Source organism: Macaca nemestrina, chromosome 4, assembly GCF_043159975.1.
Source record: "Macaca nemestrina isolate mMacNem1 chromosome 4, mMacNem.hap1, whole genome shotgun sequence".
NCBI lineage: Eukaryota > Metazoa > Chordata > Mammalia > Primates > Cercopithecidae > Macaca > Macaca nemestrina.
The window spans coordinates 11,067,968-11,092,720 of record NC_092128.1 but is presented as its reverse complement, the minus strand read 5'-3'; the positions used below and the strand labels follow the sequence as shown (position 1 = coordinate 11,092,720).

Genomic DNA, 24,753 nt, shown 5'->3' with positions numbered 1-24,753 from the left:
AGGCAGGTGAATCACTTGAGCCCAAAAGTTCGAGACCAGCCTAGGCAACATGGTAAAACCCTTTCTCTGCAAAAAATACAAAAATTAGTCAAGTTTGGTGGCATGTGCCTGTAGTTCCAGCTACTCAGGAGGCTGAGGTGGGAGGATGGCTTGAGCCCAGGAGGTCAAGGCTACAGTGAGTTATGATCGCTCCACTGCACTCCAGCCTGGGTGACAGAGTGAGACCTGTCTTAAAAAAAATAATAAAATATAAAGTAGTCAAATCATAGAAACAAAGAGGAGCTGATGGTCACCAGGGTCTGGGAAGAGGGGGAAGTACACAGTTACTAATCAATGGGCGTAAAAGCTTCAGTTAAACCAAAAGAGTAAGTTCTAAAAACCAGCCGTACAATACCATATCGTTAATGCTACATTGGACACTTAAAAAGTTGTCAAGAGAGTGGATTTAACATTCAGTGCACTCTCATATGGTAAAGTCAAATTAAGAACAAGAAAGAGTCATCCAGTCAGACATGGTGGCTCCCGCCTGTAATCTTAGCACTTTGAGAGGCCAAGGCGGGTGGATCACCTGAGGTCAGGAGTTCGAGACCAGCTGGCCAACATGGTAAAACCCTATCTCCACTAAAAATACAAAAATTAGCTGGGCGTGGTGGTGCATGCCTCTAATCCCAGCTACTTAGGAGACTGAGGCAGGAGAATCGCTTGAACCCAGGAGGCGCGAGTTGCAGTGAGCTGAGATCACGCCACTGCACTCCAGCCTGCATGACAGACCCAGACTCCATCTCAAGAAAAAAAAAAAAAGAAAGAAAGAAAGAGTCATCCGTTGTCAGGGCCTTCCTGGTCTCTGCTTCCATTCTTTCCTCTGCCTACCACATCTAGGCTTTTCTTCCCGCCATTCACCGGAAACTCCTCTATCAAAATCAAAGTGACCTTCCAGCTGTCAAATTAAAAGAAAACTCTTAGCTCCTCACCTTAATAGACTTCACTATGACATCTGATTATGCTGGCCCCTCTGCTCTTTGGGAAATCCTCCTGTGTTGTTCTCCCACCGCCCTGGCTGCCTTCGTTCTTGCACTCCACTACGGTCATGTCCATCTCTGATATGGTTTGGCTGTGTCCCCACCCAAATCTCATATTGAATTGTAATCTGAATTGTAACCCCATGTGACTGGATCATGGGGGCGATTCCCCTGTGCTGTTCTCATGATAGTGAGTGAGTTCACATGAGATCTGGTTGTTTCATAAGTGCCTGGCACTTCCCCCTTCTTGCTTTCTCTCTCTCCCCTGCCCCCTTGAGAAGACATGCCTTGCTTCCCCTTCTCCTTCTGCCATGATCGTAAGTTTTCTGAGGCCTCCTCAGTCATGCAAAATTGTGAGTCAGTTAAACCTCTTTTCTTGATAAATTGGTGAAGACCCAATCTTGGGTCATTCTTTATAGCAGTGTGAAATCATTCTTGGTTTTTGGTGGGTTTTTTGTTGTTTGTTTGTTTTGTCTTGTTTTTGAGACAGAGTCTCGCTCTGTCGCCCAAGCTAGGTTGCAGTGGTGCGATCTTGGCTCACTGCAACCTGCACCTCCCAGGTTCAAGCAATTCTCCTGCCTCAGCCTCCCAAGTAACTGGGACTACAGACACCTGCCACTGTGCCCAGCTATGAAATCATTCTGTTTTTGAAACGATGTTGTAATCTAAAAGTTTCCACCAGCATTTCTCCCACTTTCAATATGTTCTGGTTTGCCCTGATAGTTCTTAAAAAGTATTTTCAGCTCAGAAAATGCTCCTTAGAACCAGACTTCTATAATCAATGTGCACATTTTGTGCAGCAAACCCATTAACTTTTCTTCAACATTGCCTAGACTTGTGATGATGATCTTCCTTCCCTGTGCTCTACTTTCATGAAACACAGTACCATCCCCATTCACACAAACCAGAAGCCTGGATTAATCCACAGCACTGCCTACCCATCTTCTCTTCCAGCTAAATCCCCACAGTCCCAGCCAGTTATAATTCCTGAACCTTTTTTGTGTGTGTTTTCTCTTCTTCTCCATTTCTACTACTATTTTATTATTTATTTTCTCTATTAACATAGGAGCATCACATCTAGCCTCCCTGACTCCATTTTGCAGAAGTCTATCTTTCATCCTCCTGTTGATCTTTTGAAACACAAATTTAATTATGCTAATTCCCTGCTTAAAATCCTTTACTAGTTTCCCATTATTTTCAGGATAGAGTTCAAACTTCTTAAATTGGGGGAAGATAAACATTGAAAAGAAAGGATAAACCAATGAAAAATAACTTCTTACTTGGACAAAGATATTTTGCAATGTGGCCCTCATCTGCTGTCTGTCTATCTCCTACTATCTACTACTGCTACTCTCAGCACATCTCTTCAACCCGATTCTACTACATATGAATATGGTCCTATATATATTTTCCAAATACAAGGTTACCTTTCTGTCTTTTTACATTGTGCTCCATTTGCCTAGGAGGCCTTACCTGTCTTACATCCTTATTGATCTGTGTAATGCCTACTTGACCTTCAAGATGCAGCTCAACTATTTTGCCTCCTCTGGGAAACTTTCCTTTATGACTTCCTTTGCCTCCCCCACTCTCCTCTGTGTTCATAATCCTGATAAAACTGTTCTCCAATCTGTATCTTTTTCTTCCATTCTGTTGAGTTGCTTATAATGTTTGGCACTTGTGGGAACCCAATGGATGTTTGATGATTAGTGAATGAATGAGTGACTATTAGGCCAAATGGTAAAGGAGAGTTGGGGGCTAATCTGCTGTGTGGTTAAAAGAACTACTTAACTCTTCTAGACCTAAACTTCTTTACCCATAAAATTAGGAGGTCCTACTCAAAAACAGTGAAAGTTTGTACTTGGCTCCAATATTCTACGATCTCCATGACCGTTAGTTCACAAAAAAGCATGACCAGTCATGAAGTGAATTGTGTAGTATAGAATCAATTCATGGCCCACACACCTTCATCGTAGACTGACCCCAACTTGGCTTCCAATTTACTAAATAGACTCCTAAATTACAGAAGTTTGAATGTAAAATTGTCTTCCAAGGAGAGAGGTACATATTCCCACAAGAAATCTTGAGCTTAACATTCCCACTGATTTTTTTTTAATCAAATATTTCTATTATTGACATAAATTTACTTTTTTATGCTTATATTTGCATTTATATACATGTAAAATTGTGATATATACTTCTGAAAACTTGTCTAAGCCTAAAAGAGCCTTTTGAAGTATAGAATTAAAACCTTTTTTTAAAAGAAAAATTATTTCTGTAGGTTTTTGGGTAACAGCTAGTATTTGATTACATGAGTAAGTTCTTTAGTGGTGATTTCTGAGATTTTGGTGTACCCATCACCCAAGCAGTATACACTGAATCCAATTTGTAGTCTTTTATCCCTCACCCCCTTCCCACCCTTTCACCCTGAGTCCCAAAAGTCCTTGTATCATTCTTCTGCCTTTGCATCCTCATAGTCTAGCTCCCACTTATGAGTGAGAATACACAATGTTTGGTTTTCCATTCCTGAGTTACTTCACTTAGAATAATAATTTTCAGTCCCATCCAGGTTGCTGCAAATGCCATTAATTCATTTCTTTTTATGGCTGAGTAGTATTCCATCATATATGTTTGTGTGTGTGTGTGTGTCTGTGTGTATGAAACAGTTTCTTTATCCATTCATTGACTGATGGGCATTTAGGTTGGTTCCACAATTTTGCAATTGTGAATTGTGCTGCTGTAAACATATGTGTGCAAGTATCTTTTGAGTACGAAGACTTCTTTTCCTCTGGGTAGATATCCAGTAGTGGGATTGCTGGATCAAATGGTAGTTCTACTTTTAGCTCTTTAAGGAATCTCCACACTGTTTTCCATAGTGGTTGTACTAGTTTACATTCCCACCAGCAGGGTGGAAGTGTTCCCATTTCACCACATCCACACCAACATATATTATTTTTTGATTTTTTGACTATGGCTTTTCCTGCAGGAATAAAGCAGTATCGCATTGTGGTTTTGATGTGCATTTCCCTGATCGTTAGGGATGTTGAGCATTTTTTCATATGTTTGTTGGCCTTTTGTAGATTTGATTTTGAGAATTTTCTATTCATAGCCTTAGCCCATTTTTTGATGGGATTGTTTTTTTCTTGAATTCGTTTGAGTTTGTTGTAGATTCTGGATATTAGTCCTTTGTCAGATGGATGCATTGTGAAGATTTTCTCCCACTCTGTGGGTTGTCTGAAATAAATTGACTTTTAAGACGGTTGAGTGAGGCTCAGACTATCAGAGTATTCCTGGGGAAGTGGGTGCAAGTGTGGCAGTATGATGACTGAACCCAGGTCTGTTTCTAAATGTGCCTTTCCCTTTTCTTGTAGATGGAAGCCCTTACACTTGGTGGGTTGGCAAAGCCAACGAGAAGCACTACTACTGGGGAGGTTCTGGGCCCGGAATCCAGAAATGTGCCTGCGGCATTGAACGCAACTGCACAGATCCCAAGTACTACTGTAACTGCGACGCGGACTACAAGCAGTGGTGAGTGCCTGCGGCCAGCACAGCCAGGTTCACCCTCCCAGTGTGCCTTTGTGTCCAGCTTATGTGATAGAAGAAAGTTTGAAAAGTGCTATAATAATATGATAATAGGTTAGAAAGGTCTGGAACTAACCCAATTGGCAAATGTCAGGAACATACTGAAAAATATAAAAGCAGAAAGAGGTCAGTGCGACAACGGTATGCATTTAGAAACAGACTGACACATAATTGATGTGTTCATATTTTATTCAGAGAGGAAAATAATGAGCCATGTTGTAGACAGTGATCTGCATTATAAAATGTGCTGTGTAACAATAGAGGGATGGCCGTGGGCGGGAAGCCAGTGTGCACGCCTGTGAGAGTGCACACGGTCAACAGCCTCCTGCAGGGAGCACAGCCACCTCCTGCAATGTTTGCGTTGGGGATCTGGATCGGAAAACCAGAAGAGAGAGAGAGAAGGGAAAAAAGAAAGAAACAGAAAAAATAATTCTGTGCTCTTGTCTTCTGTAAGTGCTTGCTTGTCTACTTTTCTTTCATACGTGGAATTGTTTATAACTCTGACACAAATCAGTTCAAGAAAGATCTATTTTGGGTCTCTTCCATCCCTTTGCTGGCTTTTGTTCTGCCCCGCAGTGAATGGCATGGGTCTGTGTCAGTAACAGATAAAGGGTAAGATCAGCTGCCGTTCTTCATGAAACAGAGAGGCCCCAGAAGTTTAGGTGGAAGATTATAAACCTAAGTGTGATTCTTTGCAGAAGCACGTATCCAGTGCCGGCTTTCTTCATTTTTAGAAGTGTCGAGAGGTTCCATTTCTGCTTCTGGGCAGCTGTGCACATAACCAATCATGGTCATGAATTTCCCCATATGCCCAACCATGGTTGTCTTCAGTTCACTTATGTAGTTTGCTATTTACAAGGACAGTTTACAAGACAAATTCATTCCACCAGTTAACCAAAAACGAATCCTGAGAACATAACATTATATGAATTTCAGGTAGGATGTCTGCTTACTTTCTGAAAGTTATATTTCTTCTAGTAAATAAACTACAAAGGCTATTTAAATGGCTTAGAATGTGTGTGCATATGTATGTAAAATACTTATAAATATCTATCATTAATCTTTAATTATGGATGATTGTAAAGAAGAGGTCATGATAATTTTTAATTTTATTTCTTTGAAAGATATATCAGGCCGGGCGCGGTGGCTCAAGCCTGTAATCCCAGCACTTTGGGAGGCCGAGACGGGCAGATCACGAGGTCAGGAGATCGAGACCATCCTGGCTAACACGGTGAAACCCTGTCTCTACTAAAAAATACAAAAAACTAGCCGGGCGCAGTGGCGGGCGCCTGTAGTCCCAGGTACTCGGGAGGCTGAGGCAGGAGAATGGCGTGAACCCGGGAGGCGGAGCTTGCAGTGAGCTGAGATCCAGCCACTGCACTCCAGCCTGCGCAGCAGAGCGAGACTCTGTCTCAAAAAAAAAAAAAAAAAATGAAAGATATATCTACACACAGACACACACACACTGTATACACAGATTGGAAGTTGGGAATGGAGTTAAAAGGGCATGGGCTTTGAAGTTAACCTTTCATTCATTCATTCATTCAGTAAGTCATCCAATCAGTCATTCATTCAACAAATATTGATCAAACACTTATGAGTCAGCAACTCTTCCAGGCACTGGGGATAAAACAGCAAATGCAAAGAACACGAATCTCTGTCCTGACTCACATTCTTGTTCTTGTTGCCTTGTATTACTAGTTTTGTATTCTTAAGTCAGGCAGACCCTCTCCCATCCATTTATCTATCCAACATCAATTCCCTGCCTCTTCAGGAAGCTGACATTGGGTGGAGCCTCCCCAACCAGGAGAAGTGGGAACAGAGTCCCAGCTAGTTCATTGTCCAGGCAGCCCAGAGTGCCCTGCCACCATCACCTTGTTCTACCACAGAGGAGAGCAGAGGGATTCAGGAAGAGGAAGATCTAGTACCTGCACCTAAGTGAACTTCATTTTTATCAGACATCATGCTAAGTTCTAGGGATACAGTGATGAATAGAACATGCTCTTTGTCCTCAGGAGCTCCAAAACTAGTTGAAGGAAACATACACGTGCACACACAAATAGAAAACATAATGCAGTCAGTGCTCTGAGGAAGGTATGTGCAAGATACAACAAAAACTAATGGAAGTGGCTAGGCACGGTGGCTCACGCCTGTAATCCCAGCACCTTGGGAGGCCAAGGCAGGCGGATCACCTGAGGTCAGGAGTTCGAGACCAGCCTGCCCAATATAGTGAAACCCCATCTCTACTAAACATACAAAAAATTAGCTGGGCGTGGTGGTGGGCGCCTGTAATCCCAGATACTCGGGAGGCTGAGGCAGGAGAATCACTTGAACCCAGGAGGCGGAGCTTACAGTGAGCCAAGATCCGAGATCATGGCCCTGCACTCCAGCCTGGGTGACAAGACTGAAACTCCATCTCAAAAAAAAAAAAAAAAACTAATGGAAGAAATTTTCAGTCTAACTGAAGGAGTGAAGGAAGGAATCCATAAAGTCCTGAAGGAAGAGGCATAAACTTGAAAGACAAGGAAGAGCCAGGGCCCTGGGACACTCGTCCTTGCATGGTGGTCTTGGAGAAGAAGCATGACTGAGCTGGGCCAGGCTGGGCAGCTATCTGTGCAGTTGACAGTTTTGAAAACATTAAGTTTAAGGCACCAGCATGACATCTGTGTCTAAACCCTGAGGGCTATCATTAGTAGAATTACAGGTTGAAAACATAGATTTTTTTTTTTTTTCTAGATCGAGTCTCACTCTATCACCCAGACTGGAGTGCAGTGGCACAATCTCAGCTCACTGCAACCTCTGCCTCCCCAGTTCAAGCAATTCTCATGCCTCTACTGGCACCTGCCACCACGCCCAGCTAATTTTTGTATTTTTAGTAGAGACGGGATTTCACCGTGTTGACCAGACTGGTCTTGAACTCCTGACCTCAAGTGATCCACCCTCAGCCTCCCAAAGTGCTAGGATTACAGCTGTGAGCTGCTGTGCCTGGCCAAGATAGATTTTTTTTTTTTTTTTTTTTTTTTTGAGACAAACTCTTGCTCTGTTGCCCGGGCTGGAGTGCAGTGGCGCAATCTCAGTGATTCTCCTGCTTCAGCCTCCCAAGTAGCTGGGACTACAGGTGCCTACCACCATGCCCAGCTAATTTTTGTATTTTTAGTAGAGTTGGGGTTTCACCATGTTGTCCAGGCTGGTCTTGAACTCCTGACGTCAAGTGATCCACCTGCCTCGGCCTCCCAAAGTGCTGGGATTATAGGCATGAGCCACCGCACCCAGCCCCAAGATACATTTTTAAAGATATATATTAGCCTCTGAAGCCACTTCAAAGAACATGTCTGAATTCATTTCACAGATTAGAAGACATCCCATTCCATCCTTACTCACTGACCTCGTCCTCTGGCAAGCTTCGACTGAGTTCTAACATTTCACAGTTACTCAGGGACTTGGTCCCTGCTGATGTCTTGCTGTCTTCTGGCTTAGTAGCAGCTAAGACATCCCACTTCTTTGCTTCTGTAAAGTTTGTCTAACATTTCATAATAAAGGCACTATAGCTTGAGCAAACTGAAAAGTATAATGAATATTTTTTATAATAAATAGCTCTGAAAATGGTCTTCCCTTTCTAGCACAAGAAAGAATGCTCTTGGAGGAATCTTCTTGGTCTTTGAATTCACCAGCACCTAGCAAAGGCCCTCCCTCCTATGTGGATGCTTTAGATATTTGGGAATGGATGGGGTTGCTTCTAGAGACACTTTCTAAAGCTCTCAGAAGCAGTGAAGAGAGAGTTGAGCTTGAAGCAGGAAGACCTTACATCCAGGCCCAGATCTGTCACTTTTCGGGGAGGCTTTTAACCTCTCTGAAACTTAATTTATTATCTGTATAATAAAAATAAATCTTGGCAAATTTTTGTGATCATTAAGAATATAGGATATAAAAGCCTTCTATAAATTTTACTATACGGGATAGTTATTTGCAATTCTATTGCATTCTTTTTTAAATTTATTTAATTAATTAATTTATTTATTTTGACACACAGTCGCTCTGTCAACCAGGCTGGGATACAGTAGTGGGATCTCCTCTCACTGCAACCTGTGCCCCCTAGTCTCATGCCTCAGCCTCCCGAGTAGCTGGGATTACAGGCACGCACTACCATGCCTAGCTAATTTTTTTTTTTTTTTTTTGTATTTTTAGTAGAGATGGGGTTTCACCATGTTGGCCAGGCTGGCCTTGAACTCCTGACCTCAAGTGATGTACCCACTTGATATTTGCAATTCTATTGCATTCTTTTTTTTTTTTTTTTTTTTGCATTTCTATTTGCAATTCTATTGCATTCTTTTTTTAATTTATTTAATTAATTAATTTATTTATTTTGACACACAGTCCCTCTGTCAACCAGGCTGGGATACAGTAGTGTGATCTGCTCTCACTGCAACCTCTGCCCCCTAGTCTCATGCCTCAGCCTCCCGAGTAGCTAGGATTACAGGCACTCACTACCATGCCTAGCTAATGTGTGTGTGTGTGTGTGTGTGTGTGTGTGTGTGTGTGTGTGTGTGTGTGTGTGTTTAGTAGAGATGGGGTTTCACCATGTTGGCCAGGCTGGCCTTGAACTCCTGACCTCAAGTGATGTACCCACTTCGGCCTCCCAAAGTGTTGAGATTACAGGCATGAGCCACCACAACTGGCCCTTATTGTAATTCTTAATGATTCCAATTGACTCTTAAATGAAAATAAATGAAAACAGAGTGTGGAAAGCAGGCCCCTTCCTGCTCTTGACCTGCTGTGTCGTAGGTCTCAAGTCTAATTCCACAACGCCACATGCAGATGTTATGAAACAGGCTTTACTAGAGAAAGTTATAAATCAGGGATCATCAGAAGAAGAGCAGGTACAGGTCTCCAATCCCATCATCCCTCAGGGAGACGTGCTAGAGCCAGGCTATTCCGCTGAATGCCCCAAGGGCATTCGTTACCAGGAAACCCCTGCTTCTCTCACTTCTCACAAAGCCAAAATAATAGCAACTTTGTCAGTGGGGGAAAATCAGATGCATGGGGCACCAGGCAGTCTGAGCGTAGGTGCCTGCTGTTTACAAGTGTTGTCTGGGAGTCAGAGCCCCTCCAGGAACAGGGAGGAAGCCAGAGCCCCCTCTTGAAGCTGACTTTGGGTGTAGCCTCTCTAACTAGGAGAAGTGAGGAACACTGTCCAGGCAACCTGGAGTGAAGTGTCACGATCATTGCTGTTCAGTTTTTTTGTTTGTTTCTTTCTCCAAACACAGAGAATAGCTGGGAGATTAAGGGAAATAAAAATTTAGCACATACATCCAAATGAAACTCACATATGTTAAACCACATTTGTTATAATGTCAGGGTAAAAATAAAGGTTCTATTAAATCTCATGCTTTTAGATGCTCTGTCCAGATAAGAAAGCTATTTTCAATAATCTTAATCACAAAGCATCATCGGATTAAGATGAACTAAGACCAAAAGGAGTACGAAGTACCCGTGCCATTTCCTCTCCGTGTGATCTAAGTCAGGACATTTCACATCTTTGTTTTCTTATCAGCAAAATCGAGACAGATAGTATAGTACTTCCTAAGTCATACGAGGATTTTGGTAAATTGCTGTCATAAATGGATGTTTAAAATTACAGTAGGATATATTATTTTTATTATTATTTGAATGTTGAATGGAACCTTAGCTAAAAATTACTTTTAAATGTCTTAAATTACAGACGCATAAATTGGGGCCCTGAAAAATGTAAATTACTTTCTAAAAATTACATTAGAAATGAGGAGTATAGAGAAGACCAACGACACACGTCTCCAAACACCCAGGCCACTGTTCTTCCACGATATGATCAAAGAAGATTTTTTTAAGATTGTTTTTATCTATCTTTTCAATGATTTCAGAATGTAATTTTTAACTAGCTTATATGTAAGCTTTTTAAAGCTTAAACCGCAGACCACATTATATGTTTTTTGCTAAGAACTCTAAAACTTAGATTGAATACTTATTCTTATTTACTGGTGTAAAATGCATAAAAATGGAGCCAGGATAAATGAGATTGTAGCTCAGAGCATGATTGGGTCTCACAAGGAAGCTGCAATGGCCTGTGAGTGCGATCACCATCTCGATAATTGCCTGATTATCTATGCTGTGAGAAGTTTTGCGCAGTTATTTCTGAGATTGAATGTAATTTAACATTTATGATTTACTATTCACAGCAATAGTAAATATTCCCACCTACAGTGCCAGAATTCTAATTACACGAGTCTTGGTCTCAGCTAAGTGGCCACTGCTGGGTAATTCCTGGTCTCTTGCAGCCTGACTCAATGAGCTAAATCATCGTATCTGAAATTAGCAATTCCAAAATGGCAATTCCAATATCAGGGAAAGAATTACCATTCATTGCATGAGTACCCGTCTCTCATCGTAGAATTTCTGGATAGTTATGTCCTGGCCAAGATGAGCACATACATGGTGGAAAATAAGTGAACTGAAAAGCCATTAGCACAGTCTTTGTGTTACAATTAGTCAGCAGTTGCCACCTCAACATTAGAAAGGCCAGTCAAATACTAGCCATTGGGATCTCTTTCACTGACCCTAAATGGAATTGGCTTGTCTAACAGCCTTTTTCTTCCTGGGCCAAAAATAATCCATGACCAACTTTTGTAACAGCAGAGGGGAGTTAACTAAAAAAAAAATCTCTTGAGTATTTCAAAGCCAGAAACATATTTATTTGATTGGGTCAACTTACTATGCAACACCTAATTTTGAGTATTTTTAAAGATAATCATTATAATTTTTTCCTTGTTTATAAGAAATTTGATTGAATCTTAGTGACTTTTTTCATGAAGTTTTAGACTGCTCTTTACTCAAAGTGCAATATTTATATGTGCATTCTCATTCGTCATGTTGTTTAAATAATAGTAGTTACATGTCAGCCACTGTTCATGTTTGTTTCACGTACTATGTCACTTAAACATCTCATTGACTCTATGACAGAGGTACTACATATTTTGTTTTTATTTTAGAAATGAGGTAATTAAGCCCCAGAGAGATTAATTTCTCCCCCAAGATCATATAATAAAAAAGCAGTAGGGCAGAGATTCAAACTCAGGGCAAGCAGTTTTAGACTCATCCTTAGGAATTACACACCAAGACTGTATTAGCCTGTTCTCATGCTGCTAGTGAAGACACACCCGAGACTGGGTAATTTATAAAGGAAAGAGGCTTATTGGACTCACAGTTCCACATGGCTGAGGAGGCCTCACAATCATGGCAGAAGGCAGAGGGAAAAGTAAAGCCACGTCTTACATGGCTGTGGGCAAGAGAGCTTGTGCAGGGGAACTCCCATTTATAAAACCATCAGATCTCTTGAGACTTAGTCCCTACCAGGAGAACAGTAGGGAGGAAACCACCCCCCTGATTCAATTATCTCCACCTGGTCCCGCCCTTGACATGTGGGGATTGTTACACCTCTAGGTGAGATTTGGGTGGGGACACAGCCAAACCATATCAAAGATATAAGCTCTGTATAAATTTTTAGCATATGTACTATATACAGCACAATTTCATTTTTTCCCAATTTTTTATTTACACATAAAATGAACTATCTTAACCATTTTTAATTTTACAATTCAATAGTATTAAATGCATTTATTTTGTTGGGCAGTCATCACCATCATCCATCTCCACAGCCATTTTTATCTAGCAAAACTGAAACGCTATACCCATTGAACAGTAATTCCCCATTCCCCTCTCCTCCTAGCCCCTGGCCAGTTAACCTTAAATAATGAGTTCAGAAAATGTGATTAAATATAGAGTTTATTCCAGCTCAAAGCCTGAGGAGAGCCACCAGGGAAACATCAACTCCTAGTGAATGGGTCAGCTTTCCAAAGTGGGGAAGTTAACGTTTCACTTACGTAGGCAGAGATAGAGAAGGTTAACAGGGTTACAACATTTTCCATATAAGGCCAGCACAGATGTTACAGTCATTTGGTTGGTTACAGTTTGCTATGTTCCAAGGAAGATTGCTTTAACATTCCATAAGGAGGGGTAATGGTCTCGAGGGGTCTTATTTCTGGAACCATTTGGTCTTTTCTAATCATTTACAGGACAGAAATGAGGAAGAGATTTAATCTATAATCAGAAAAGCAGAAGTTGCAGCTGCATGTTGCATGACTCAGGCCACATAACCACATTTCTCTCAAGGCTTAAAATAATTTAAAGTTCCAACCATTTTAAGTTTGAATTATTTAATTTCACACCACTCTCATTCTATTTTCTGTCTCTATGATTTTGACTGCTCTAAGAACCTCATGTGAGTGAATCATACACTATTTGTCTTTTTGCGGTTGGCTTATTTCAACCTTAGTATAATGTCCTTAAGGTTCACCTATTTTGTAGCATGTATCAGAATTTTCCCTCTTTTTAAGAGGAAATAATATTCCATTGTACGGGTAGAATACATTTTGCTTCTTCATTTATTTGCCAAGGGACACTTGACTTATTTCCACATTTTAGAGACTATGAATAATGCTGCTATGAGCACGATGGTACGATTTCTTTTTAAATTCTACTTTTACTCACCTCTACAGTACTCCTGATTTGGTTTCTAAAAATCTCTTATTTTAATTTTATATTAAAAGTATTCATTATCACAAATACATTCAAATTCTTGTCTAAACGTGACCTGATTTCAAATCCTAGTCCTATTCCTTACCAGTTCAGTGACCTTCAGCAAGTTATAAAAGCTGTCAATGACTGTTTCCTTAACCACAGCATTTAAATGGCCCTCACAACTGCCTCACATGGTAGAAGGGAAGTTTAAATGAGAGGCTACTCATAAGGGAGAAGGCACATCCATATTTCACTAGTAAATGCTCAAGAAATATTGATTCCAATTACACCCAAGCACATGCAGATAAGGGTTAGCTCGTGGGTTCCCGAGGAGCAGCCTCTTAGGTATTCAAGAACAACTCATCGAGCCCCTCCATTCTGACCTTCTTGTCTGCATGCCTTGCTGCCACCCTGCTGCTGACACCGCCCTCCTGAGATCCTTATTCTGCCAGCTGCAGCTGTCTCAGCCTGTGACAGTCACTGATGCCCTTATGGAGAGGAGAGGGCCCCCCAGTCTACCTCGGTGCAGTGAAAACCAAGCTGTGACTCAGCAAGACTTGACAAGGACTGGAGCTAACACAGAGAAACCTGCAACTCCTTCCTGAAATAGCCACTCTTCAAATCCAGGCAGGAGCCCAGCCCCTGAGACCCTGCCAAGCTCCCAGTGAAGCCTCCCACGGGTCTCAACCCGGCTCCCGTTAATGAGGCTCCTCAGGTATGACTGGGCATTTGGATCCAAGCCAAATCTCCTCCAGGCCCCAGAGGAAGAAGAAGTTCTTCTTCATCCCAAGCACTACCTCAGTTCCTGCAGGAGGAACATTGGCTTCTCAGGCTGGTTGATAGCACAATCGTTAAATCCCTTAAGGATAAAATTGTCAGCTTAAGCCACAAAGGTCTGTGTCCATCACCTTGCCTGAATGGGAACATCGCTGTGGTCTGTTCTGGGACCCGGGTTTGTTGAGTGCATTTCTCCAAGCTAAGGTTCCAGTCTTCAGGGACACCTCCTGTAGGACAACAGTCTCATGCAATGTGTGCAGTAACAATATCAGTCCAGTTTTATTTCATGATGTCTCGTCAAAAGAGAGGAGAAGGTAAAGTCATCAAGCTCCTCTTTCTATGATTTCATGGGAGAAGAATCCAAGACAAAAATGTAACACATGTCCAAAGGATAAAAAGGAGCTTCTAGGGAGAAGCCAGTTTAAATCCAGATTTACTGGGGGAGGAAGGAACATCTCTCATATTGCTGGCACAATGTGCTGCTAAATTTATAGTATTCAACGGAAAAATCACTTCACAAGGAATATTCCATTTTAATTCCTGCCCCCAAATTCAGGAGCCATATGGAAGTACTTGCCAGACATGTCCACAGATGAAAAGCCACAAAAGTGACCTCTCAGGAAATAGAGATTCTACTCTCAGTGACAACACTAGAAATCACTTTATAACCACTACTTCTATTCCACCTGCTCCCACCTTAGACAAACAAACACAGTTTTTACAGCTTCAGATTTTTAGGGCCCAACGACAGGGAGTTCAATGAAGGAAAGATAAAGAAACACGGACAATGGATATTTCACAAGAATTTCTGTTTCATAGGTTTAAAAAAGGTTTCTAACATCAGTCTGGAAAACAGAAACCTTAGTATGAGAGACAGGTCGCTCCAGGATGGCAGCTAGGAGTCTGGCTATAGAGTCAGACAATCTACGTTTATGTTTCTCCTCTAACACTCAGCCAGTTAGTAAGACTTGCCTGTGCCTCAGTTTTCTCTTATTTACAGTGGAGATGAAAAGAGCGTGTCTCCAGATATGATGTGAGAATCAGAAGACCCAAGCCAGCTGAGCATCATTCTCTGTCCTGTCAGTGGCAATGGGGCTGGAAGTATGCCCTTTAGCACAGTCTTGGTAGGAATGTAATACTGAGGTCACTTTTTTGAGGGCTATTTGGGAATTGCCATCAAAACTTGAACACTACATCCTTTGACTGAATTCTTCACCATAAGGCACGTACCATCTTAAAAAAAGACAAACAAGTATGTTCTAAAGTTGCGTATTCCATTTTTTGTAGCAGTCAAAACAAAACAAAATAACGTGTAGACAGCAGAAATGTCCATTAATAGAGTTTTGGAAAATGATATCAGACTGGCCAAGGAATGAAGTAGATACATAAACACTTGCACAGAAAGATGGCCAAGATGGAAGTGAAAAAAGCAAGTTGACAAATAGCAGGTATTATATGAGTCTGGTGTTTCTTTAAAAAAATATGTATATATATTTAGGCTGCGCGCAGTAGCTCACGCCTGTAATCCCAGCACTTTGGGAGGCCAAGGCGGGCAGATCACCCAAGGTCAGGAGTTTGAGACTAGCCTGGCCAACATGGTGAAACCCTATCTCTACTAAAACTACAAAATTAATCGGGCATAGTGGCACATGCCTGTAATCCCAGCTACTCGGGAGGCTGAGGCAGGAGAATCGCTTGAACCTGGTAGTCCAGCTACTCGGGAGGCTGAGGAAGGAGAATCACTTGAACCCAGGAGGTGGAGGTTGTAGTGAGCCGAGATTGCACCATTGCATTCCGGCCTGGGCAACAAGAGCAAAATTCTATCTGACAAAAAAAAAAAAAATATATATATATATATATATATATATATACACACGCACACACACATATATATATATTTTTTTTTTTTTTGAGACAGGGCCTCACTGTGTTGCCCCAGCTGAAATACAGTGGCATGATCTTGGCTCACTGCAGCCTTGACCTCCCCAGGCTCAGGTGAGCCTCCCACTTCAGCCTCCCAAGTAGCTGGTACTACAGGCACACACCACCACACCTGGCTAATTTTTTGCATTTATTGTACAGATGGGGGTCTTGCCATTTTGCCCAGGCTCGTCTCAAACACCTGAGTTCAAGCAATCCACCGTCTTGGCCTCCCAAAATGCTGGGATTACAGTTGTGAACCACCGTGCCCAGCCTGGCATTTCTCTATTGTGTGTAAATCCATAACCTTTATATATGCATATATAATTTCTAGAAAATCTACAAAAGAAACTAACAATTATTATTAACACAATAGATTAAGGATGTGGGACTTTATGGAGGACCTGGCTTGTCCCATTGTATATCTTATAAGCTTTTTGAATTTTTTGACATGAACACATTCAACCTGATCAATTTGAGTATTTAAAAATAGTTTAAAAATTAAAATAAAAAATAAGAATCCTAGCCAGCATCCCAGTACATAACAAAACAATATTAAATTCTTATTTTAAGAAAAATCAGAACAAAGACTAATTTTCATCATCAACAACGAAACCAAAAAGAAAAGGCATCTTACTGGTTCCGCTGGGCCCAATATTGGAAGGAATTTCTCTGCAAGCCTGGAGAATTTCTCTGCTCAGTGGGCGCCAGGAAACTGAGAACATTCATACCGTTAGCCTTATAACCACATGCAAAACAAAATAGTTTTTTCATTGATCTGAATTACATGGAACTCATGTTTGTGCTTTTAAATCTTTTGGAATCCTTCTGAGAAGCAATCGCTTGACATCCCAATACTCAGTGGTCTTATTCGTGCATATTATAGGAATATGATATTATGAGGAGTACCGGTATCAGTTATGAGTAATACTCTTCTGGTTGCTAAACTGACCAGAAAGATTGTTGATGTTCAAATAAATGTGTGTGTATGTGCATGCCTGTGTGTGTGTATAAAATGTTAAAATGGACAGCTATCAATTTATTTCCTTTCTGGATACATAAATGGAGATGCCCTCCTGAGCTCATGAAGGCCATTTTCATTAAGTTAAGCTTTGTTCATTTTCATTGAGCAAAGCTTTGTTTTAAAAAAAAAGATACTGCTTTACCAGTGATCTGGGGGCGGGGGGGAAGACAAAAAAAAAAAAAGGAAACTCTTCATTTTAATCCTATTTAGCCCCAAAGCATGTGTTTCAGTATTAGAGCACAGCCAGGGTAGTTTTCAAAAGGGTTACACCATCCCATGTACGCTGCTCCTTATACTTACTCTGCTGTGGTTTACTTGGCAGATTTGACCTACACTGAAGTTGCATCTTAACAGGTGATTCCTAGAGTGTCTAACAGCTCAACTCTTTTAGAAGTGTAACTACTTTTTAATATGTGGGTCAGGGTTAAAAGCCTCAGGCAAAGGCTTCTGCTCTCTTTCATTAGGAATTTACCGTGGGGATGAACTAAAAAAACTTCAGGAGACTCATCCAGGCAGGTCCCAGATAGCTCAAATTGCAACGCTACCTGGAAAGCTACCGTGTTTCTGCAGCCCTGTGAGTGAAACACCTATTATTGGCAATGGGGATAGGGAAATGTCCTGTCTCTCTCAGTTCCCCAAAGAAGCATAAAAATGATGTATTATCTACTGTCTCAGGGACATTTTGGTGCCAACCCACTTGGCACGGCATAGAATCCTCCTGTCACCTCATGGATTGTATCATGACAGAAAGGTAATTGGGCGCCAGAGAAGATGTCAGCAGAGTGTCAATATGCCTTGACCACTGCCCCCCAATAATATTGATGACAGCAAAGAGAGAGATTAATCAGGTTTGATCCTGTCAAATGTTCAGAGTGTGCTGTGGGTTCTAGAAATAAATATAGCCTACCAACAAAATGTTAAATGGACTTAAACAAAATAGATTATTTAGTCATTTTGAGAAAAGCAGCACTAAGGTTCAAAAGAACTTTTTTTTTTCCTGAAGAAAAATACAGTGTATTTCCCATTAGCATTTCCCTCCACATGCTTGAAAAAGAGGGAGAGCTGTTATGTTTTCTGGAAAAAAAAAAATTGCATTCTGCGCAAAAATCAATCATGAAAAACAAGATCAAATTAAAAGGGAGGTCATGGAATCGAAAGAAAAGTGCAGATGCAGCAGTTGTGAAGCACGCTATAATTGTGGACCTATTTGTTTATTTATTCTGTGTCCCACCGAAAGTTCAACTTCCTGACACCTGGAGCTCACCCTCACACCCTCCCTACCAGGCCAGCCACCTCCTCCCATTACCCCCTCTTGATATGAATGAGGCTCGTCCACTTGCAGTTTCCCACGTGTAAAACCCCATTGCCTTATGAACTATCAGTTGATCACCACTTTCCATACATAGATTCTGTCACCCCTGGGCCTTTCACAGACACCTGACTATCTGTGACCACTGCCTTTCTCCTAGTTCTAAATCTAAGCCATGATATTGAAACAATCTTCCAAAATAACTTCCAGCCTTAAAACTGTCTTCTATCCTACAACTACGTCTATAACTGTGGCCATCACTGGCTTCACATTAGAATCACCTGGAAAACTTAAACTATTACTATCATTAGGCCCTGCCTCAGACTAATTAAATCAAAATCTCTGGAGATTATTGTTGGCCATCTTTGATTTTGCAATTTCCTGAGGTTTCTAACGTGTAGCCAAGGTTCAAAACCATTGATATAGGGCTAGGTTAAGCTGCACGCAGCAGAAAAATAAATAAACAATAGTGCTTAAACAAGATGAAAGTTAGTTCCCATGTATGTAAAGGTAGCCAAGGATCCTTCCAGCTCTCTGTTCTGGTGTTACTCAGATTTGACATCCTTCTCAGGATCCAACACAGGTTCTAGAGCTCCAGCCATTATGTTTCCATTCCAGGCAGAAGGTAGAAAAGGGAGGAAAGAGAGCATGTCTTTTCCTTCCAAGAATGACTTTACATACCACTTCCATGTACATATCATTGGCTGGAACCTTCGTTAAACAACCACAACTAGCAGCAATGATGGCTGGGTTCTGTAGCCTTTAAGAATATGCCTTCCTACAAATGAGCATTCTGTGACCAAGGAAGAAGAGGAAAATGAGCATTAAGGGGCAACGAAGAGCCTCTGTCGGAAGTGTTCATTCTTCCAAGGGACCCTGCTAGTATCCTGTTCACACCTACAGTAGGTCCCTGTGATCTCCAGAATAAAGTCCAGACTTCTGTAGTGACTAGGCAGTTCCAGAGTCCCTCCTCACCTTGCATTCTCTACTTCACCTCACTCACACTGGGGCCGTTGTAAGGATATTTGTATTTTCTCATTGCTGGTCCTTTACCTACGCCTAAAATAACTCTTCACATATCTGCGTTTTCAACATCATCTGCTTCTGCAGAACCAGCGCCAATGCTGCTTCCCGAGGAGACCCCCTGCCTTCGCCCACACCGCTAATGTCTAGCAAAAGTCCATGCCTTCAAGTCTTGTTTCCTGAGGGTCTCAACGCAAATTACATTTATTTTAAAGTTATTTTCTGTCTTATCTGCAATTAGATGCCTGAGTATCTGACTTCTCTCTCAAATTACAAGCTTCAGGAGGTCAAGCACCATACCTCATGTGTATTATAAGTCATTCATGCCTGTCACTTAGCAGCTACTCAACATCTGTGTGCAATGTAAGCCAAATTTGTAGCACTTTAGAGAATCCGGGTTTTTTTGTATGTATTTATAAACTTTCTTTTCGCGTTGAGTCATAAACCCACATAGACATACACTCATCTCTGCTTTAGCCTTTGTAGATGGTTTGAGTTCACACAGCACAAATTGGAAAGTTACTTTATACTCAATAGTGAGGTAAATCATCCAAGTCAGTTTTTAAAAAGACAATAGGTGTGTACTAATATGTATGTCCGTACTCACATAGACATTGACACATGTATGCATGTATATTACATGTACCTCCTACCTTACTAAATGTGATATATAATGACTTTATTAATTTTTTTGGAAGCATGCTAACTGTCTTAAGCTATTTTAATGCCCAGTATTAAGGTGAAATAAATTACTATCTTTTTTCATCAGGACTAGAGGAGAGAAAAAATAAACAGAAAAACTATCCTTATGCAGGAGGAAAACTTCTAAAGACAGAAATACAGAATGTTTGGAAATGACCGTCTGTGAGGATATTTACCCACTTGTCCCTGTCAGCCCTGGGAAGCATGTGTCTTTACCTTAGGTTACTGTATTCAGCGGAACAATGGCCCCTAAGATGTTAACATTCTCATTCCCAGAACCTGTGAATGTCCTACTTCACATGGCAGAAGGGACTTTGCAGATGTAGTTCAGGGTACAGACTTTGAGATGGGGAGAACTCAGTGGGTGCCCAGTCTAAGCACATGACTTCTTAAAAGTGGGAAAAGACCCTGTCCCGGCTGTGATCCGAAAGAAATGTGATGACAGAAGAAGGCTCAGTGAGATGCTGTATTGCTAGCTTTGGAGGTGGAGGAAGAAATCCATGAACCAAGACAGAAAGGCATCCTATAGAGGCTGAAAGAGATAAGGAAATTGACTCTCAGAGAGGATCCAGAAAGGAACACAGGCCAGTCTGGAACTCCTGGGCTCAAGTGATTCACCCACCTCAGCCTCCTAAAGTGCTGGGATTATAGGCATGACCCACCATGCCCAGCCATATATGTATTGTTTTAAGCTACTTCATTGGTGGTAATTTGCTAGGCAGCAATAAAAAATTAAGTTTCCTTCCTACTGTGTTGATGTCATCAAAAAGACCCCGTAAAGTTTTATTTTTTCCTCTCACATTGGTATAGAGTGAAAGTTCACTAGTAGAATAGCTTTGCAGAGACCTTAAAAAGTATGTCTTGACAGGGCTTGGTGGCTCATGCCTGTAATCCCAGCACTTTGGGAGGCTGAGGTGGGCAGATCATGAGGTCAGGGGTTCGAGACCAGCCCGAACAACATGGTAAAACCCGTCTGTAGTAAAAATACAAAAATTAGCTGGGCATGGCGGCACATGCCTGTAATCCCAGCCACTCAGGAGACTGAGGCAGGAGAATTGCTTGAACCTGGGAGGTGGAGGTTGCAATGAGCCGAGATGGTGCCACTGCACTCCAGCCTGGGTGACAGAGGGAGACTCTGTCTCAAAAAAAATACATAAAAGTATATCTCTGAAAGCGATTTTATGGCCAACACCCTGTTTCCCTGTCTGTCCGTCACTTGCTGATGCTGAGAGCTTCCAGCCTGTCAGGAGGATGTGCAGGGCCTTCCCTCATCGATAACCAGCTCTGCCAGTGAGGACTGGTTGTCTGTGCCTTCCTATGATCAGGTCTCCTTCAAGTAGATGATTATATAGTAGTTGGCAGGAATTTTTAAAACTCAGGAACATTCATTTATACATCCAATCATTCAGCTCGTGTCTGAGTCCCTGCTATATATCAGGCATGTCAGACTATCTGGCAGTCCTTGGAAACACAGAGTGGGTGGGTAGTTTTAAGTCATATGCCTCCTACTGAAAGACAGATTTAAGAACATGTCTTCATGGTCCGTACAACATTACAATTTCACATATATGGTCCTGCTCCTGTCTTTTTTGGTTTTTTTTTTGTTTTTTTTTTTTTTGAAATACAGTCTCACTCTGTCTCCCAGGCTGGAATGCAGTGGTGTGATCTCAGCTCACTGCAACCTCCGCCTCCCAGGTTCAAGCGATTCTCTTGCCTCAGCCTCCCAAGTAGCTGGGACTACAGGCACGTGCCCCACGCCTGGCTAATTTTTTGTATTTTTAGTAGAGATGGGGTTTCACCGTGTTAGCCAAGATGGTCTTGATCTGCTGACCTTGTGATCTGCCTGCCTCGGCGTACCAAAGTGCTGAGATTACAGGCGTGAGCCACCGCGCCCTGCCTCCTGTCTTTTTTTTTTTTTTTTTTTTTTTAACAGACAGGCAGAGAAATGATTAGGTAATGAAGACTTTATTTATTTGTTATTTTCATAATAATGAATTAAAGAGGATCTTATGAACATTCTGACCTTTCCCATTGTAACAACCTCATTTATGGCAGATGCCATTTGCCTGCCTTCCACACCATACTTAATCTGGCCTCAGTCTGTATCTGTGGTGTGTTAATCTCCTCATGATCCAGATAACCTCTTCTCCATTAACAGTGGGGTTTCATAGCTAGGACAGTGCCTGAAAAATAGTAAACATTATTATTTTCTATTATTATTTAGGAGATGTTTTGGGCAGCTTACTGCATTGCATAGAAGCTGTCTCATTTCCTAGGGACTTTGATGCAATAGTCAATTGTAAAATAGACTTTTCTAATGACACTCATTTCATCCATTCATTTAAACACCTAATTTTTTAGTTCCTGTTCTGCACAAGGTAGTCTGCTAGGACTAATGACAATAATAGATGAAGGCTACCTCTGCTGTTATAAGCTTTAGGGCTTTGAGAAGTTACTTAACTTTTCTCACCTCAGTTTCTTCATCTTTAAAATGAGAATAGTAATATTACTGACCTTGTGAAGATTCCTGTGTTTATGCAATATGGGTATTATTTTCTCAGGCCTTTGTATTTCAGAAGTTTATAAACCTCATAAACAGGAGCAGGGGATCAAATAGACAAGGAAAGAGGCAAATCTATTTAACAAACATGTATTAAGTGCTTACTATGCACAAAGGTAGAATATCAATATGGGGGGGAATTCAATGGTGAGTAATGCTAAGACATGTGGTGGGATTTTAGAGCACACATTATGCAAATCAAAGAGAACTTGTGAATCCCTCTAAGAACCCTAGTGAAAATTGTTAAGAATGATTCTGGCAAGTCCCATATTAGCCATATACAAATTATCCCCATTATAGACTTCCCATAGTGCATATTTCTAGTATAAAAAGCATTACAATAATCACATTTAATCCTTGTTACATTTTAAATATGCATGTCGATGCAAATTACAAACATCGAAAGGAAAATGAAGACAGAAGGGAAATAAATCAAGAAATTCGTTAAGAGAAAAAAAAATCACAATATAAAACAGTCAATCTTTCTTGTTAAGAGCAGCTCTCACATTTCTAAATGTATGAATTGGTTTTGTGTTGACTGTGCCCTAACCCTGCTTATAATACGTCAATATCGGGAGAAATCCATCATTGACACTAACATGGCAGCCCTCTGAGGAGTCAAGCCAGGGGCATCTAGAGGGGCAATGCCCTGGCTTCACTCCCCCTCCTTTTGAAAGGCTCAGGCTGCCTTATAGTCTTCCATAAAAATACTGAAGGCTTTCCGGGACTGCTCACTGTGCAATAGGAACTTACGTCTATCGGGCATGTGGTAACATGCAAATAAAAGCTTAGATTTTTTTCTAGTGGTGGGTCACATTCTACTCTAGGTCCATCTTGCCATTGGTGCCCTGAAGTGCTTTGTCTAGGCCAACTGATGCAGTCTACAGAGGCTAAAGACCACTCAAGCTACTCATAACATTACTTGTGGCTGCCCATCCATTCCAATTCTAGGAGTAGTTTAGACTCTCTATTAACATCTCTATTAACTCTCTCAGGTCTTTATGCAGAAACAGCAACAAAAATAGCCTATAGTGGTATGAGAGGTGGTTATGAGTTGTTAGTAAAGAAAGGATGCAAAAATCAGTTTGTTTGTTGTCATTTATTCCAAGCTCAATATTAGGTGTCAGTGTTAGTGACTATCAACATGCAAACAACATTTTTTTAAAACGCTCTTAATGTCACCTTAGTCAAGTGTCCAGATCATAGGAGTCTCCAGCAAGCATCAGCTAGACCACATCTGAAGAATTATAAATAGTACTAAAATACTAAAACATGGAAAATGAGGTCAGGAATTTGATAAGTGTCCTATATAATGATAATGAGCAAAGAAGGGAAGGGAAGGGGAAGGGAAAGGAAAGGGAGGGGGCCACTGTCCAATGCAAGAATCCCTTCCCCAGTGTTAACAGTTGAATTGTGTCCCTACAAAAGATACATTGTGAATGTGACCTGTTTTTGACATAGAGTCTTTACAGATGTACTCAAGTTAAGATGAAGTCATTAGGTGGGCCCTAATTCATTATTACTATTGTGCTCATGAGAAGAGGAAAGACACAGGGACAGACACACATGGAGAGGAGAATGCCATGCGAAGACCCAGACTCAAGAAGAACACCACTTGGGGAGGGAGGCAGAGATTTAAGTGATGTGTCTACCTTCCAAAGCATGCCCAGGGTTGCCTGCAACACCAGAAGCTAAGAGAAAGGCCTGGAGCAGATTTTCCCCTAGACCCTTCTCTCTTTTTAAATGTATTTTAAAAAATTTTTTAGAGATGGCATCTCGATCTGTCACCCAGGCTGGAGTGCAGTGGTATAATCACAGCTCACTGCAGCCTCAACTGCCAGGGCTCAAGCAATCTTCCCGCCTCAGTCTCTCAAGTAGCTAGGATTACAGGCATGCACCACCATGCCCAGCTAATTTTTAAAAAAAAAATTTTTTCTAGATTTTCCTTTGTAGGAATTTTCTATGTTGCCAAGGCTGGTCTCAAAGTCCTGGGCTCAAGTGATTCTTCTACCTTGGTCTCCCAAAATAGTGGGATTACAGGAATGAGCCACCATGCATAGCCTCCTAGAGCCTTCAGAAAAAAAACGTAGTTGCAAACACCTTGATTTCAGACTTCTAGCCTCCAGAACTGTGAGAAAATAAATTTCTGTTGTTGGAAGCCACCCAGTTTGTGGCACTTTGTCATGGCAATCATAGGAAATTAATGCATTCTGCAGTGCTGCCAGAGATG

General features: G+C 41.3%; 1 protein-coding gene across 1 annotated transcript in view; it reads left to right on the top strand.

The window, feature by feature from the left end:
• LOC105474842 (contactin associated protein 2) overlaps positions 1-24,753 on the top strand; it is a 2,256,224-nt gene that overhangs the window by 1,733,328 nt on the left and 498,143 nt on the right. Inside the window, exon 14 of the mRNA XM_011729645.2 lies at positions 4,388-4,544. Within this exon, the coding sequence (XP_011727947.2) occupies positions 4,388-4,544 (157 nt within the window). The remainder of the gene's footprint in view (positions 1-4,387; positions 4,545-24,753) is intronic.